Consider the following 18,345-nt stretch of genomic DNA (forward strand, 5'->3'; position numbering starts at 1 on the left):
AGGGCAAACTGATGGAGACATCTTTGGGACAACAATGGGAAAAGAGCCAGTATGGGACAGAGTGAGAAATCTTTGAAAGTGTGAAAAGAAGTCAAGCACATAGGGGAGCTTGCACAGCTAAAACCATTGAGCTGACCTCCTGTTCACCCAGGAAGCCTTGCTGAGCATATCCTTCAGAGCAGGACAGAACCAGCTGGAGAATGAGAAAGCTGAAACTCCTCCTAAAATCCACACAGCATTGCCACGAACACATGATATTGATCTTTTCTTCCTTGACCGACCCTTAGGACTGTTGATCAACTCTGGTAAGAAGCAGCACGCAACCTTGAGGACCAAGAAGCAGCACAGTAAAGGCTTGTGCATGTATGAGACATAAGTCTTTTGCTCTGACTGCACATCATTACTTTTACTGTTTAAAATACTAAACAGACACTAACATTAGTTCATGTACCTTTGGTGCTTCTGAACTGTGATCAAGACACTGCACAGTTTTTGTCCTTCCTTGGGATTTTGGAGTAGACCTTGTATAAATATCATATCAAAATTACAGTTCTATTTATCTGAAAACTATGAAAGTGTGAAGGGGGATGAAATAATTCAAGGACTGAAAACAATTCCCTCCATGGGGAGAATTATAGAGCTTGGTTTGCCTGTCCTGTCAAAAAGGCTAATCCAGATCTGGGCTGATTACAGTATATATGCACCTTTGCGAGGTGAAAATACATGGCACAGAAGAGCTTTTCAATCTAAGAGAGAAAGGTGCAAATGAATGAATGGCCAGAATACAAAAGTATTTTCAAAGCCAAAGTAGATGGTTCTGTTTAAAAGAGAAGCTAGATAAGGGAAAAGCCAGACACTGTCTCAGCCTGTCTTCATAACCACATCCAGTGCGGGTCTTGGAGAAATTTTAGTCAGGAAGATACTCTGTGTTATGAAGGTCATTGACCAGAGCACCCCAGTGCTCTGCTAGGTCTTACATGGCTATGGACCCGAGAACCTTTACGCGAGTGAAAATTCAGGCAACTTCATTCAAGCAGAAAAACTAAATTAATTATCCATCTTGTAATGAAAGGCATAAGTTTCTCTTCTCAAGATCCAGTTTCAGCAGCTTTACACTGCCTTCTAGTTACCACCATAGAAGATTCAAGCAATCTTTTACGAGATCAGAGTTTTTTCTTTTTTTTTTTGTTGCATAAGAGAAAGGCTTTTGAAGGAGCTTGATATACTCTTTTTTTCCTTCTCCTTTGATCTCTTTAATCACATGAATTAATTGATTGTTAAAAACTGCAAAACTCAAATCTCTTTCAGGAATTCCATAGAAATACTGAACTATGTCACAAATCATGCTTAAGATCATGGCTTCATGTACTTCCCCCAGTGCCATGTGACTACCAACCCAGTATTGATTTTCCTTTCATCTCAAAAACTGAAGCAATATTCATTGCCAAAATAAAAAGCTGTCTGAATTATGAGAATGCACTGCCAGCAAGTTCCAGGATGAAGTGTAGACATAAAAAAGAAAAAAAACAGGGGAGGGAGTAGTAAAAGCATTTGTGAAAAAGCTGAATACACTCTGCAAGAAGACAGACATTAACATAAGGCTTTCATAATAAAACAATATAGGAGCAAAGGTACTAGATGGACACCACAATACCCACAATCTTGTTCAGAGCTGGATGGCCCTTGGCTCTGGTTTAAATCAGAGCAGCCATGTCCCACTAGATTTGCCCCTGCCCATTTTCCCCCAGCTAAAACCTTTCCTTTTGTCTCAGTGACTAAGACTGTACTGGGAATGGGAGGGTGGGAATGAGAGACAGGATGAGACTGGCCAGGCTGCAATTGAGCAGACATTACATTGCCCCAAAATAATGCAAAGGTATTTCTCTCTTGCTGCTTTCAAGAGCTCTCTACCAAACAACGGTCATGCTCAGGCTCTTCAGCTCAATGTGCACCTCCTACTGAGTCTTGCACTGCATATGACATTTTAACATGAAAGATCAAGATGTGAAACACAGCGCTTCACTCTCCAGGAAGCTGGGCTCCCTGCAGTATAAATAGTAAAGGTAGTCAGTGTGGCTATTATAAAGCAATCCACAAAAAGGCAGCACCTGCTCCTCTCCGTGGTCTGCCTGGGGAACAAGAGGGCAGAAGCCCTTAGCAGGAGATACTCTAAGACTGCCTACTAGTCTCCAAAGTTGAGCACCATGACTCAGTCCTTCCTTGATTTTATGTGACCTGAATATGACCTGAAGCACAAAGATTCCTGTCTTTGTTTAAGTTAGTACTTTGCAAAAAAAAGACACCTTTGGGTCCAAGCAGATCTGAATTTCTCAAATAAAACAATTCTCTTCCCTCAGTCAGAGAAAGCCTTTTCTCCTAGCCTCGTCCTAGGAGATGCAGGCTTTTTTCTTTCAGAAGTCTTTGATCATCTGCTGTGGCATTTTCTAGGCCTGTCTGCCCTTTCCTGACAGAGAGCCAGAACAGTCTCTGCCCAGGTAGTGTCTGCAGGAGATTGGCATCACATGTGCTCTCCCTGAACCAGCTGCCTCATTGCATTGCTATTGATTCCGAGTTGGATTTCTGCAGCAAATCTATTGCATTTCCATTAGCAAGACTGCAAACGATGAAAACACTCCTTTATATCATTCCAGCTCTGCATCACAATTAACCTGCTACTTAGCCTCCAGCAAGCCAAATTCTGCCTTCTCATCTGATGCTGAGAAAGTTCTCCAAGGTTTCTCTGCACTTGAAAGTTAGGTACTGCAAATCTGAGGTGGGCTGCTGCACGTGTTTATTTGCAGTGCATGGATAGGAAATAAAACATTTCACTTAAAAGTACAATAATTACAGAAAGATGATAATTTCAGTCCCCTGCAGTGGAAATCCAAACCCTCAGTTTTGTTGTGATATCAATTCTTAATCAGTTTTGCTTAGAAACTTATGATACAGTACAGTCTCAAATGTCATTTTTAATAAAGAAATGGCCATATACTCTGTCTACCTACTGCATTTTCTATACTCACATATACATATGGTTATAAATGCGGGATACCATGTATAAGCTCCGTGTAGCATGAATACATAACTTATTCTCAGTGAAGTTTAGAAAGTAAAATGCAGCTTTAAAAAAATATAAGCGAAAATTACTATTTTACACTGAGAAATTCAGACTGTTATTAAGAGAGAATATTTTAGAAAATATTGCTTTTTCTCCATCATGTTATGCACATAATGTGTGGTGCATGGAAGAAAAAACACACACCATGATGTTTGAAAGCTGTGAGTTTGGGGTTCTTGTCCAGGAGAAAGACATAAAGGACTGATCAGTTCAGTCCTCTGCATTTTAAATAGATGAACTGTTTCTTTGCAAACAGTGAGTGTTAAAAAGGAAAACAGTAGAGATACAAACAGAAAAAAACCTCTAAGTCTGTCTGAACAAACTGTGCTTGTTGAAGGTATTTTAAAGACAGTGTGACTAACAGGGCTGGGGAAAGGAAATCTCAGTTATCACTTCAGAAGGCTTAGTGGACCTGAACTCCCTAAAAATTGCAGTGTCTTATACATCTCACCCCATTAGTTCCAACTGCACTTTACTCTGAGTGTTCCTGCCACAAGTATATACATCTGTAAGCCACCATGACCTTTGGGACAGCAGAGAAAGAAGCATTTCAGGGAAATACAGACTGGCTGGCTCAGTACAGTGGCACTTGCTTTATTGCTGCTTGTTAATGGAGGTCCAGTTGTGTCTCCAGGGCTTACTGAGATCAGCTTCTCTTTATTATGCTCTTGAGTTAGGCTCAGAACTTGTCTAGTGCCTTAACCGTGATTAATTATCATTTCCTTGTGACAAGGCATTGTTAATTCACAGGACATGTCAAAGAAAAGTCATGGCTTTCAAAATGAGTTTTCATGTTGTGTAGCAGATATTTAACTTGGAAACTGAATTGGAAATGTAGTCTCCCTATACACTCTTTGGAGAAAGAGAGTCACTCCTGCTAGACTCAGGCTAGGAATCACCTAGGGGAGGGAGGTCTCTTTGTTTATGCTGAATAGGAAGCTGAAGGCCACCTTGCTTCTGAATGTAGGCACTTAAGTCAGGTGCCTGAAGGTAACCAACATTAACACTCTATCAGAAATGGAGAAACATCTGCTTTAAGGTGCTCTCTTCCTGCATCTTCAAGCTCTGGAGAAAAAGTGATCTCTCTTGTAGTCCTGCCCTGCATAATAATAGTGAGCATAGAAAAGCCTGGTCTATAGCCTATGCTCTATCTTTTGTTCTCCTGTCCTGTGAGTACAGTCTGCTGCGGCTCTCCGAAACATTGCTGACTTTGACACTTTCAAAGGATGCCAGGTACGACTCAGCCCTACAGAGCTGTGATGGGGATTTGAACTGCAGAGTATGGGTCAGACTTAGATTGTTTCAAGAAAATGAACAAACACTGTGTGAAGCTGCTGTGAACAATCTTTGCTGTCCAGGAACTGAAGCTTTCAGCTGGGCTGCAGCACCTATAACTGGAGGGAAAGACTTCCTCCAGCCTGCCACAGAGGTAAAATACACAACTTCACAAATCACTGTGTACAGGAAAAGGGGCTTCAAATGCAGGGCTGAGAAAGAACAAGTGGAGGTGAAAGAGGCAGAGAGAAATTGCAAGGATTATTTATAGTATGATACCAAAACAAGACTAGTTTTCTTTCCATTTTTCCCATCCCTAGCTCTAAAAATACACAAGAAATTCAGCCATTGTAGCTGTATAGCTTTGGAAGGGTGCTGAGAACATTTCCTACGTAAATATCCAGTACGAGTCCTCAGAAGCATTCTTAATGCTTTTTCCACTGAGGATGAGAAAGCGGCAGCCTTTGCTGATGCTGGCCCAGCACACCTGAAGTGGCAGCAGAAATTGGAAACATGAGAAGGGAGCAGTCTTAGTGAGGGGTAGTTGATGGCAGTGCACAGCCAGTTCTCCACTTTGTGATGTTTTCCAGATGGGGACAAGCATCAGTGAAGCAGGAGGGAGCCCTACCTGCCCCAGAGGAACATACACAGGTCCAGTGCTGCATCCACCCACCCACTTGCTTATGCTACAGCCAGCACAATCTGGTGGGCATAGAGGGAGGAAGTTGCAGATGTGCCTGTTGTCACCTGCCGGCCACCAGCATGGTGTGAGGTGTACAGCTGGCCCATCAGTGCACAGCACCCAGGGTGACCAGAGAAGCTGAAAGGATGCAGGGGCAGCAGAGCTGTGCTGCCAGGGAGGTGCATCCTCCGGACCTTGCTCTCTGCTGTGCGTTTTGCTCTGCTGACAGGGAGACACACTCCAGTAGAGTCCTTGTGCTGTGGTCTGTCTCCTGCCTTGCTTCTTGTGTGCCCTGTGGCTTCTCACCTAGTCACAAGAGATGTGATCCCAAAGACAGCAGCTTTGGCACTCCACCTCGGCGCTGAACCAGAATGCAGGAATATTGCACTACTTTGGTAGGGCTGACGCCCCAGAAAGGCAACCCGACACAGACTGTGGCAGGTGATATGAGGGGAAATCTGCTTAAATAGAAAGAGACGGTAATGAGAAGGCCTGTAAAGAGGGGGATGGTTAGTTTGCAGATATACAGATGCAGTTATTACAGAAACACAGTTCTGACAGTACTACAGAGACAAGTTTATTAAACAGCCTTGGTAAAAGGTGGAATTGTATTTAAAGGTGATTGTGTAGGAAGAAGTAAAATGTAGCTCCTGAACTGTGTTAGCACTTCAGCAATCCGTATGTCTTCTCAGATGGAGGGAGATTGTAGGTTAGCGTGTAATATTATATCCCACTTGCAATGAAATTTCTCTGGTGTAATTATGCCAAGATTGACATACTTCCTAAATATGGGAATACTGTAAAACATCCACCTTTCCTTTCTGTCTCAGAAAAGGAGAAATGATTTTACAATATAAATGGAAACCAAACAGGAAGGAAGAGATTATTTCTGTATTGATAAAGGGCGAAGTGTAATAACGGGAGTGAGACCAGTCTGAACCTAATGCACCAGACACAATTACTAGGATTGTCTCTCTTCTGCTTTCTCTCCCAGGCTCCAGGAGAAAGAAGAATCAATTAGCTCTCAGCAGACTATGACCTTGAAGGATACAGCTTTAAGGGGAATATGCTGAGTAAGACAGAAAAGAGAGAAGAGAAAAGGATTTGAAAACTCATGGAAGGGCCTGTTTCAGAAACAATACATCAGCCACAGAATATAAGCTCTGTCAGTTGTTTCATTTCTGCACTAGAAAAAAAATTATCAGCACAAAAGGGGTTTTCTGGGAATAAGTTACCTCGTTCTGCCTGAAATGGAAAAAGACACTGAGAAGCAAAAGAAGGGACAATCCAATTTGCAGATGCTACTTTTCAAGCCATCTCTCTGAGAATTTTATAGCTGTCAAAGGCATTCATAAAAAAAAGTTATCACTGATACAATCTGTCAACCTTTCCAACAAATCTTGCTCTACATAAAACACAATGATGTGTTTGAAATGCAGCTGTTTGAAAAACCCCAAGACAGTGCTTTTAGAGCTGTCCAAAAAGTTCTTTTCATGCCTCTCTGAATTCTTACGCAGATCTTCTGCAGTGTACTTTTCCAGCTATATTTTCTTGTTTTTCTTTGCAGGGAATTGCAGTCTCTTACCATAGTTAGAAGCCACAGTTAGAATAAATACTGTCTTCAAAATGTCCTCCCTCAAACCAACCCAAACTCGACCTGCTGCCATTTATCCCTCTCCTTTCAATCTGTATCTATCTGGAAGTCTATGATGCCTTAAAATATATATATCTTGAGAAAATTAAGGCAACAGTAAAAAAAAAAAAAAAAACAACTCAAACCAATCACCTAATTTCTGGGCAACCATTTCTTTTGTAGGTATGAGCGGATCTGGCTGCAGATAATGGCTTTTTGCCAGTGACAGCTCCAAAGAATCTCCTCCCTCCTCCCTTAATGTACATCAGAGGTGAAGACAGCAGGTTATTGATAAAGGCTTGTCTCACATGGAAATTCAAGAGGGTGAAGTTGCTTTTTATTGCTTGTCCCTCTAGCATGACAGAGGACATTTTGACTGTATGGTGGTCCCTGGTTACTTTATGAAGTAAAAAGTGCTGTCATATCTTCACGTATGATATTTGCATTACAAAAAACCCATTATCTGCATCAGCAATAAAGAAAGAAAAATCACTTAATATAGTTCTACATAACTGCAAATGTGATTAATTAATTGTTCCAATAATTCAAGTATTGTCTCTCCTCATGTACACAAAGCCCCTCATCATTTAACTGGACAGCAATATTTCCTTATTAGACTGTTTCTATCAAACAAATTACTTTTAATCCAAAGGTTAGCTGTCACTTATTATCTAAGCAAAAGGCAGTGAGGCTTCTACAGGAATACTTAAAAGTTGTTTTTCAGTGATTCTGGAATTGCTGTTCAGGACTGACTCTCAGCTGAAAAGACCTCCACTGAAAACATACAATTGTTTCAGTTGGAAAAGATGCTCATTTTCACCAGCAAGGTGGCTGGCCCAAAATATTATATCTAATCAAATCGCCACATATCTATACTGAATGCAGTCCTGGTGGGGCTTAACTCAGTAGCGAACTTCTGGTGGCTGGAAGGTTCCAGGGTGAGGTCCAGTACGTAGAACCTACAATGTGTCCACCCTGCAGCATTACAGGGAAGGCACAAGGAAGAATGAATGAGATAGGGTTCTGCAAGGAACAAAGTTGCTCATATGGATGACTGCATCTTTCCAAATGAAACCTCAGCCCTATGCTCTCAGCACAACAGTGCACTGCATTCTCTTTTACTCAAGTTGCACAATTTTACACGGCTCAGGAATTGCTGGATTGATCTGGTCTGGATTTGATAGATTAAAATGATGAATAGCAAAGAAATTACACTTCAGCAATGCAGTATTTTGAAGCTTTATGGTCACTACTGAAAAAATAATCTAGGTCCCCTGGATATTTTTTGCTTTAAAGACTGGCAAAGACTAATTTGGAAACTGACCCCTCCTGAATCAGTAAGAATGCTTTCCTGAAATGCCCCATAAAAGTCAATGAGGAAATGTATTAGAAACAGGTTCAGCAAGAATCACCTCCTGGAGGAAAGGAAAGATACAGAGAAACGTGTGCTGTGCTATACTCTTAAAAGAAAGGGAAAGATCATAAGCTAACTGCTAAATTAATAATTCCCAGTCACTAACTGCTTCAAAGACACTGTCGCTCTTTCCCACTATTCTCCTTTACTGTTCAGGAGGATGACGGGGATGTTTGCCAGCAGCAGACTTCAGGAAGGACACAGCAGAAGTACTCTGTGAGCAAGGCAAAGCAAAGGAACACACATGGAAGATTCTAGCACAGGATGCAAATCAAATTTATAAGATAGACCATGTGGAATAGCTATCAGATAAGTAAATCACATACTTCTCTAGAAGTGGATGCAGAGAAAAGGGTGGTACTGCAGCTTTACAATGTCCCAAATGAAATGCTCCGCATTGCCATGCACACCTCAGAGCTAAGGCTCCTCAAAGGTCCCTAGGTGCTCTCCTCAGAAAGTAACCCACACTATACCTTGGCTTTGCATGCCAATCGCCTGTCCTCCTTGAAGACAGCTGCAAAACAGTTAAGTACCTTTTTGTGTATGTCTGTGTGCATATAAGGAAAAACAAAGAAACACATAGCTTCTACTTACAAAGTTTTGGAGCAGCTTGGAGATTGGTTTCTGTTGCTTGTGCCTGAGACGCTGTGGTAGGCTCCAGGACAGGTGGTGACAGTGAAGGTGCAGCAGAAGACAACAACCCAACATCTAGGATGCGGTTATACAGAGAAGGCTGGAGGAACGGTTTAGAGGGCACGAGCGAGCTGTCAGTTTGCACTGTCACTTCAGCCTTGCTCTTAGGACTAGGTACAGGGAAGGGTGAGGCATACACCTCTGAAGGCACCCAGGCAGACAGAGCTGTAGGATCCACAGCACTCTTTGGGTCTTGTCCTATCCTCCCAGGGTCAAGGTGGGTAGGAGAGTCATACTCAAAAATCTTGTCCACAAAGACCCACTTGAGGCCAGCAATGCAGAGGCAAAGGCTGAGCAGGCAAGCCAGGATAGGGGCGATGCAGATCTTTTCAGAGTTGAGGCAGCCCTTCAGTCGCTCTGCCTCCAGGCACACACAGCAGGTTGCGGCAAGGCCTGCTATCCCTTGGACCCTCCTGTCCTCTCTTTGGGTCCCTGGCATGTTCTCCTCAGCCGGTAGCCCGTTGAGGGATGCGTCAGGGCTCAGCTGAGCTGAGGGGCTGGGGAAAGTGTCGGCAGCTACTTCAGACATGTTTAAGAATCAGCTCTCAAACAGCTCACCTCCAAAAGGCCTTAACTCTATCACAGTCCATTACTGTGAGACACAGACAAAAAGAGATGGTAGTAACAGTCACAGCGCTCTGCAAAAATCACAGAGTGGAAGTCAACAAAAGGTCCAAGCTCAGCAACATCATCCAAACTGGGAGAGGAGTAACGCACAGGAAAAATGACACCCCCCTAACCCTCCTGCCCTTGAGCCCTCTGTTGCTCTCTTTGCCTCTCTGAAGCAAGAGTAGCTTTGCAATCACTGAGCTCCTGTGTGCCGGCCACTTTTATAATTCCTTGAACACCTCTCGAGCAATTCCAGCTCTTTTAGAGGACGAAAGAAACATCCCCCCAAAAGCAAGCATAACAAAACAAAACAGGGGGAGGGGGGTGATGAGAGAAAGAAAACCACAAACACCAGACAAATCGATGGATTAAGTGAACCAATAGCCCAGAGCGAAAGGCAAGACTCTCACCTTGAGCATCTGAGGCTGGTATCTGCTTAGATGAGGAAAACAATTGTCATGCGGTAGAAGGAGCAAAAGCAAAATCTGTAACAACAGCGGCAGCGGCAGAAGTGACAGTAGCAGCAGCATCCTGTCGTGTTACAGCGGCGGCTGAAAGAGGCTGAATCATTACAGAGCAGCAGGTGCTTGCTGTCTGAGCATCACTGCAAACAATATCACTACAACAGAGGTTTGAAGGGAAGAGCGATGCCAAGACGGTGGTAACTCCCTTTCTCTCCCCTCCCTCTTTGTCCTCCTTGAGCGCTCACTCACTTTCCTCCTTCCCCCCCACCCCACCCCGCTCCCCCGGCAGCCGCTTCTCTGATGTACAGACTCGCTCCTTCCCTCGATACCCCACCCCCCGCCCTCTGCAGGGCTGGTCTGAGAGAAATCAGTACACCCAGCAACGCAGGACTGTCAGTGACTTCCTATTTTATCCAATTAGGAGGAATAAAGGCCATCAAATCAAAGGGAGGGAGTGGGCAGGAGTTACGCACCCGCCCGCTCCCTCTCCCCAGCAGCCATCCCTGGTCCTCCGGCGAGCACCGGGTGTCAGCGGAATTCTTTGAGCTCGACTGGGCTCCCTCAGTCTGATATCTGATCTCTCCCAGGAGAAAGACCGCTTTCCAGCAGCAGTTTCTCCCTGCTCGACACCTAGAGACAGCTTTTCTTTCGAGCCCCCTGAGTAAGCTTCATTCCCTAGGAATAATGCTGGGATGCATCTTAGGTCAAACAGCGGGAAAAAAACCCAAACCAACAACTCCAAACAATTTCCTCCTTTGACAAATCTGTATTTAAGTTATTACAAAACAGTTGCACACTTTTTTTTCTCTCCTCATATTCTGGTTTCCAAGCTCCTTTCCAAAACCAAAAAAGCAAAGACTTCACACTAAAGGCAGTTCTGAACATACTTTTTGAGAGCTGGCATGCTGCTAGCATATCCTCACTCCCCCTTAGACTAAAAAAATAAATATGTATATATAAAAAAAGAAAAAATCAAAGAATTTTGGAATTAACAAGACTTCCACTTGTTCTTAAATTTGCCCATCATTCCTCGCCTCTGCCAGTACATAGCACCGATTCCCATTTCCACCAATGCAGTATAATGCAGGGATAAATTAACAGTCTAGTTAACACAATGAAATTAAGATTAGAAACCTCTCTGCTCCAAGTCTCTCCTGCCTCCCATGAAAAAGTACACCTATATAACAACACAGACACCTGCCTAAAAAGGAGATGGGCTTTTAACGCAATTGCCAGGTCCTCAGACTTTGTGAAAACACTTGCATTAAAGATTTGGCTTCATAAACCCCTCTTTCTACTCAATACAAATAGCTGCAGGATGCACAAAGAAACAAAGAATCAAGTGCTATAAATTGCCTTGGACTTATTTTGCTGGTACTTTAGGCAGGCACAGGAAAGATAATTTCCTTTATAGTTATGTATTATCTGTAGTGACAAAAAAGGTTTCTGTCTCTACCCATCTCCTCTCTCTGCATCCAGCTCTCTCCTCCCCTCCCCTCCCTCTGACTTCCATGGAAACATTAGTAACATTCGCATAAAAAAGGTTTATCAAACTCTCAATGAATCCCATAGTGTTTTCACAGACTCTCATGTGAAGGACTAATTGATGGATGTCTGATCACAAAGCTTCCTGTGAGGCTGCAGTAGTAAGCTGAAGTAATCATGATGCTACTACATTCAAGTACCTGGAGAATTTACCTTATAGTATAGCCAGTGATAACACTCTCTGGAATGTAAAAAGATAAATAATCATACAATCTAGTCTACATTATCACTGAAGTGTCTAGTCCTCAGGTTAATGATGTGATCAGTAACCTCAGACAGAATGAACAGCTTGCATTGCATATTTACGTACATGGCTCCTCTTATTACAAAGCAAATGTGCTCTTTAGCTGGTAATATTCTGTGTGAATGCAGCCTTGTTCAAGTATCTCAAAACCTACTTCAAACAGCAGTAACAACACAGCTACTGTAGAAAGGGTAATATCACACCAACATTGTCAAAACAGCTGTGATGGACTGTGGGTACAAGTAAGCAAGATTTCTAGGGAAAGGATGGCTCCTTTACTAGATTAACTCATAAATCCTTGAAAACCAGACGTACTTTCACACACACAAGATGCTCCTCAGGTGTGAAGCTGATGCATCACTCTTCAAGGCAGAGTATAAGATAAGAACCAGCTGGTAATATTCTCTTCATTGCACATGAGATACTACAACATCTGAGTGACTGGCTTAAGTTTTTAAGAATGTCTTGTCTACTTTATACATGGTTGGCATAAGTTTTTAAGAATGTCTTGTGTTCTTTATCCATGTCTAATTTTTCAACCTTTCTATTTCCAGTAAGACAATTTTCCCAGCTGACACTGCTCTGAGCTTGTGTTTAATCCATTGCCTTCTCTACATCTTCCCCACACTGGCCTTCCTGGCAAACTATTACACCTACGTTCAATCATCTGTAATCTTTACTACTCTCCAGCCTATCCACATTTAACTGCTCTCCTTTAAATTATGTTTCTGCTTTGCTCACATCTTTCTGGTGCTGAGGTGAACAGAAATGCATGTGGAGATCTTGAACCTTCATTACAACGGTTGCCATGAAATTAAAGTAGTCATGCACAATGCTACATAGATTGATGGAGATTATTTACCTATTCAGACCATGGGCTGCCACTTACTTCTGTGTGCACAGTACCCTGTGAAACCTCAGAGCCTCTTGCTTCAGAAGCACAACAGGGAGACTTTCAGAGGCTCTCCTGCATGTAAGTGTGTTGCTCCCTTCCTCACCCATCTGTCAGAGGGGCCATGAGCTTGCAGGGACTGGAGAAACGCTCTGCCGAAGCGTGTCTCACTTGCCCGAGCCCTCCTGGCTAAACAGAGGCAGCGCAGCTTCTGCTGCCTCCCTTGCTTTTCTTTTTTTCATGCTTTCTCCCACTGGCCAGGGCCCAGCCTGCCTGCATCATCTCCTCCAGGCACACAGCTACCGCCCGCCCCTCCCGCTGTCTCTGCGGCCGCAGCATCTCCGTGGGGTCTGGCTCCCATCCAGGCTGCGGTACCCTCCTCTGCCGCAGGTCCCTTCAGCATCGCGCAGCCGGCTCTGCTCCGACCTTCTCCTCCTCCCCACGTCCCTTTCCCCAGGGAAGCCTGCAGAGCCGCATCACCCTCCCAGCCCGCTGCTGGGGCTTGCGCCGAGCAGGGGAGGGCGGCACCCTGCCTTCGGAGGCCCCCAGGGGCTCCCGCTACTTATGCCCCGGCCAACAGGAGATAAAGGCAGTGCTGAATCATCGCCCAGGCTGCTTTCCTGACCCCGCTCCACGGGCGGCCAAAGCCAGAACCAAGACACAGCCTGCCCGGGATGCTGCAACCCGATACTGTACGGGACTGGTCCCTCTCAGGGCAAAATTGCAACCCCACACTCTTTACCACATCTGGGATTGATAGGGGTGTACGCTACCTTTTGTGCCAGCTCTTGCGGCTGTGGGAAAGGCTGATGGTCTCTCACTTTGGGTCGGAAGGTATGACTGTAAACTGAAGGTACATTTGGCTGGTTTTGGAGGTCATGATGTTGCCTCCCCGTCCCCCCCTCCCCCCCCTCCCATGCAGAAATACTTTCCTGCAGCTGCAGTTTTGAGCCTTTTATATTTCTGCAGTGACATGCTAGCACTGGCATGCTATGCTTAAACATGAGTTCTGGCGCAGGCTGGAGGAGATGAGTGCCTTGGAAAAGAGCCAGCAATTGGTTAAGTGAAAAGGAGACCCTGAAAAAACCCCCAAGAGGCAGCATGCCCTTGGAGGTAACAAAGTTCTACTAGGGTAGCTTACTGGTGGGCAACACCAAAGGATAAGGAAGGAAATTACATGCCTGTCTGTAATTAGGTTAGGTCCTTGTGCAAAGATTTATTTCTGATTATTATGTGACTTGGGTCTCTCTGGCTTAGAGGAAAATGTAGCGTGATTCTACACTAATGAAGCTAATCTGTGACTGAGATTTGGACTCCTGCCATACATAAGTGACAGGTTGAAACTCAGAGAGTTTTTATTTTGTGGAGCATTGTTGCAAAGAATTGAGCATTATTTTGTTAAGTTCCATGCCCAAAAGACCAAAGAGAGACATGAAGCCAAAGTCAGTATTAAAGTCCAGCCTGTGATGACGATGAACAAGATGTTATCTGTTCCTCTAGTTTTACCAGTCCTAAAAGGAGGCTGATTTCATATTCCCAAACTGCAGAAGACCATTCTCTCTGGCTGTGAATGAAGCTTAAATAGGTAAGTAATCATAACTGACAACATCCTTCAAATTAGAGCAGCAAGTAACTATTTAACTCAGCTGACTCTTTGGTCATGCCATAATCAGACCCAAACCTGCTGAAAGTTTTGGAAATTAGGCTTGGTGAGTCATTCTCACGGAAGCCATTGTATTTGAAATATCCATCTGCTTTAAATAAAGCCCCGGAAGTCCATAAAAAGATTACCTAAAAATTATCTACTTTCTTGCTACTACTGGGACATCAGGGAAGTACGGTATGTCTTTGGAAGTTGTTATTCATAGCTCTTACTGGATCACAGCTTAAGAAAAGATGCTCAGAGGACCACATATCAGTGCAGCACAAGTGATCTCCCCCGTTCCTGACCACTTTTTTCCTTTAAGAACATGCCAATTCTTCAGAAAGAAGCAAGCAGCAATATGTAGTATCAACTGGTCATGATGTGTTCGATTGCACTCCCTTTTTTCCCATACATTGAGAAATTAAAAGCATTGTAACCAAGAAGCTAAAAAGAAAAAAGTGCAACAAGAGACTGATGGGGAAGATAAAAGGATCTCTTTATTGATTGCAGGCACTTTCTTCAAATTAAGTAAGTGCACAATATAAAGATTGGGGGGGTGACCCAAAGCAAGTGAGCAGGCCCAATAAGCAGCATCACTGCCAGCAGTCACAGTGTGGGAAGAGTGGGCTATCACACACAGTGCAAACGATTCACTTATTTCTCCCCTCAGAATTTTGCCAATCTCCTCTCATTGTCTCCCTTGGACTGATGCCAGCACTCTCTCCCTCTGAGTCCTTCCAAAAGCCTTCACTAAAAACCTCATCTCCCGGCTCAAATGGCGGAAGGAGAAAACTTGATTTTGCTTCTATATTGGTCCTGTCACTGGAACTGCAAATGTTAAAGTGGGACAGACTGTCACTTGCATATAACACCCTTCTCATTTTCCACCTGATGGAAAGTAAGCAGGATAGTGACAGTGCTGTTTGTATGAATCTGCCAATTCCCACTCCCTTCACTTTTTTAAACCCTCTGACCATCTGCAACCATACATGACTGAGGAGAAGAAACATCAAGATTGTAAGAAGATGCAGGAAAACTCGAGTTGTAAGAACACAAACCCTTAAGCACATATTCAACTTTAGACGTGACGATAAATACATCAATGTCAGCAGAATCATTAGTGTGCTTAATTCTTTCAGTAGAAAAAGGCTGTTGTGGGAAGACCCTCTACCCTCAGAAAATACAGGAGACAGGGACATAAAGAGACTGTATTCAAACCATCTTAGTACTCTCAGGCCAAAACAACTGTACTGGAATTATTACACTGCCCATGTAGGTGTGTCAGAAGCAGGTCCTCACCCTAGTACATTTCTGGAAAATATCTGGAGCTCAGAATATGAACTTCAGTCCTTGTGAAAACAACTGTGAGCACTCATGTTGCCTCTGTGGCATCATTTTCTGTACTGACATCACATGTGAACATTTACACCAGGCATTTACACCAGGAACATGCTTTATGTAAGAGCAATACCTGTGGCCTGCAGAAAGAGTGATCTGAATAAACAACACAACTACAATGGCCATTTCAAGAGTTGTTTATACTTTAAACAGAGTCAGCGAGTAGTTGAAACTAAAAACTGCCATAAACTAGGCTGTTATTTCACAGGAACCGAATGGTTTTCTGAGTCTTTTCATCTTCAAGAGAAATGTGAGACACTGAGGTTCTTTCATCCTAATCAAAAGAAGAGCTAGTGGCACTACACGACACCCAGAAATCCAACTTCAAACCATGAATGTCAGGGGTTTTCATCAATTGCACTAACTCATTCCTCAAGCTTCTGCTCAGTCACAAAATTGGGATGATCCCTGCCACTATTCAGGCTAATGATAATTAGCTCTGCAGTGTGGCAAAGCAGCATTTAAGAGATGCAAAGACGTGTAGTGTGCTCAGCTAGGCTCTTCTGCTTGAGAGCAGAAGCAGCAGAAGAAAGACCATGTGCAGTTCTCTGGGTACTTTTTGTCTCGGTTCTCTGCCTCCCTCCTCTCCTGCCCCTCCAAGATGTGGCACCATCTCCACCCTGTAACTGGAGTCTCCAGCAAACCTGCAAGGGTGGTCGTGATTATTTATTTTCACAGTGCAGCAGTGAGCTTGGGTGGTGCTGTAGTCACAAGGCCCAGGCTTGCTCATTAACTCTCACTCATCCCTAGTTCTCAAAAACATCTGTGTGCCTGCATTTGAACCACTTTATTCAGATGGAAGAAATTCCTCATGGGTGCTCATGGGACAGTGGCAATACTGCTACTTTACACAGATGTGGCTATGCAAGATTTTGTGCTCATCAGCCTTTACATCTGCAGTGCTGTTGCTGCTATGGGAGTCACTGGACAGTGCTAATTTGAGTAAAGAAAAGCTTGGTAAGCTTACCAACTTATTCCCAGCCTGACTCCTTAAACACATACAGCCTGGAAGAACGGGACAGGACCATGCTCCAGGGGACAGAAGTCCCTTGATCTTATCTTCTCACCAAAGATTTTGCATAGTGAAACCATGACCAAGGCTGATATGAATCTAGGCTTAACTTAGGCAGAAGCTTCTAGAAGATCCCAACAAGATACCTGTTATTCTGAAAAATCTTACTTATTCATGTTTTTGTAAAGACACAACTGTTTTTGTATTTGCACATATTACCAGCTGCTGCTGTTTAAAACTTGAAGCACCAAACTTTACTTCACTATAAACTATCATTTTCAAAATTTCAGCTCTTCATGGGCTCCTTTATAGAGTAACTCTCTAGTCTATGTATATTCAAGAGTTTTGCTATTAGAGAAACAAAAAAAAACCAAGTCAAAGACATGCAGCCAGCCTATCTTATGGAATAATTTTTGTATCATTAAATAAACAGGTATTAATGATAGCAAATTGACATATGACTGGCTTAGATTTGTAAACTATGTCTTACGGTGTAGTTCTGTCTTCAGAGTCTGTAAGCTTCTGTACTTTTCTGTGTTATGATTTCAGCTCAAGAGCTGGTTTGCAGCCTACAGCAAATACCTCCAAGTAATGCATTTAATCTTCCTTATCCTACATCCAGAAATTAGTTCAATTATGCTGGCTTGTTCTGCACTGCTCAAGTTAGCAGAATTGAGATGTTTGCTGTTTAAAACAGATAAACAACACAATATTTATAACTGTAAAAAAATATCAAAAGTGACAGCTCTCATCAAGCATCGGAATCCTAGTGTCATCAAAGACATTTAATATTTAACGTTCTTTTTGAGTGCCATTCAGAAAGCCATAGAAAGCATGCATCACTCCTTTAGCATTGGCTGGAAAACTGTCAGTTTCCAGCAAATAATTAAGAAGAATTCAAATAAGTATGACAAAGGAGATTTTATATCTAGTCATGAATTTTCAGAAGTCTAATCAAATATGGTTTATTACATGGTTATGTTTTGAATGCAAACCCCAGCCTGCATTTTATTATATCTTTAATATATCTTGTCACATATTTTTCCCTTTGTGCTATATGGATGTTTGGCAAAAAAGCAAAACTCCTACTTTTCAGAAATCTAAATTTGAATCGAAATAAGGTAGTTAACTCTTATCATACACAAGACATCAATGCTGCTGCATCAGGTTGAGTCTTGTCAAGAGCGAAAGAGGAAAACAGCGAGTAAACTCCAAAACCTTCAAGAAATCTGTCTGCTGTACTTTCCTTAAATCAATGCAATTCAAACCTACAGAGCAGAGTCTATACTTCTCCAGACACTGAGCACCCCTTTAAACCAGGGTAAAATGGGTATATCATAACTTGTTTGCATTTAAAACATGGACACACACAATGCAGAGCAATGTGGACCATAACGGCTGAATGGTGTAAGAGCAGTAGTGCAGCTATTTGAAACAGTCCCAAGACATTGGACAACCTAGAAATGGAGCATAAGAAGCAGTGGCAGAGCAAAAACCAAGTCTTTAAAGCTCACAACAGGACCAAGAACAATGAGGAAATGGAGCCTTTGCTACAGAACCCAGATTATTTAAAGCCCCACAACTGACATGAACAGCACGTGAGGAAGTGTTTACATACTCATACATACATAAGTATTAGAATGACTTCACAGTAATCATAATTTAAGTTGATGGATGCATTATTCCTGCAGCATTTCCTGCATTCAAACTGCAGGTCACGT

At 43.0% G+C, this 18,345-nt stretch overlaps 1 protein-coding gene across 10 annotated transcripts in view; it reads right to left on the minus strand.

The window, feature by feature from the left end:
- NRG1 (neuregulin 1) overlaps nt 1-18,345 on the minus strand; it is a 455,801-nt gene that overhangs the window by 89,507 nt on the left and 347,949 nt on the right. For 4 of the 10 annotated variants that reach the window (XM_054055240.1, XM_054055237.1, XM_054055239.1 and 1 more), the window contains exons 1-2: nt 9,835-9,970; nt 8,717-9,407 (exon numbers count right to left, since the gene is read on the minus strand). The exons of 5 other annotated variants lie outside the window; for them this stretch is intronic. In XM_054055240.1, the coding sequence (XP_053911215.1) occupies nt 8,717-9,344 (628 nt within the window). In that variant the 5' untranslated portion in view covers nt 9,345-9,407; nt 9,835-9,970. Of the gene's footprint in view, nt 1-8,716; nt 9,408-9,834; nt 9,971-18,345 lie in introns of those variants that run through there. One more of the 10 variants, XM_054055247.1, reaches the window with a different exon arrangement.

Source organism: Cuculus canorus, chromosome Z (genome assembly GCF_017976375.1).
Source record: "Cuculus canorus isolate bCucCan1 chromosome Z, bCucCan1.pri, whole genome shotgun sequence".
NCBI lineage: Eukaryota > Metazoa > Chordata > Aves > Cuculiformes > Cuculidae > Cuculus > Cuculus canorus.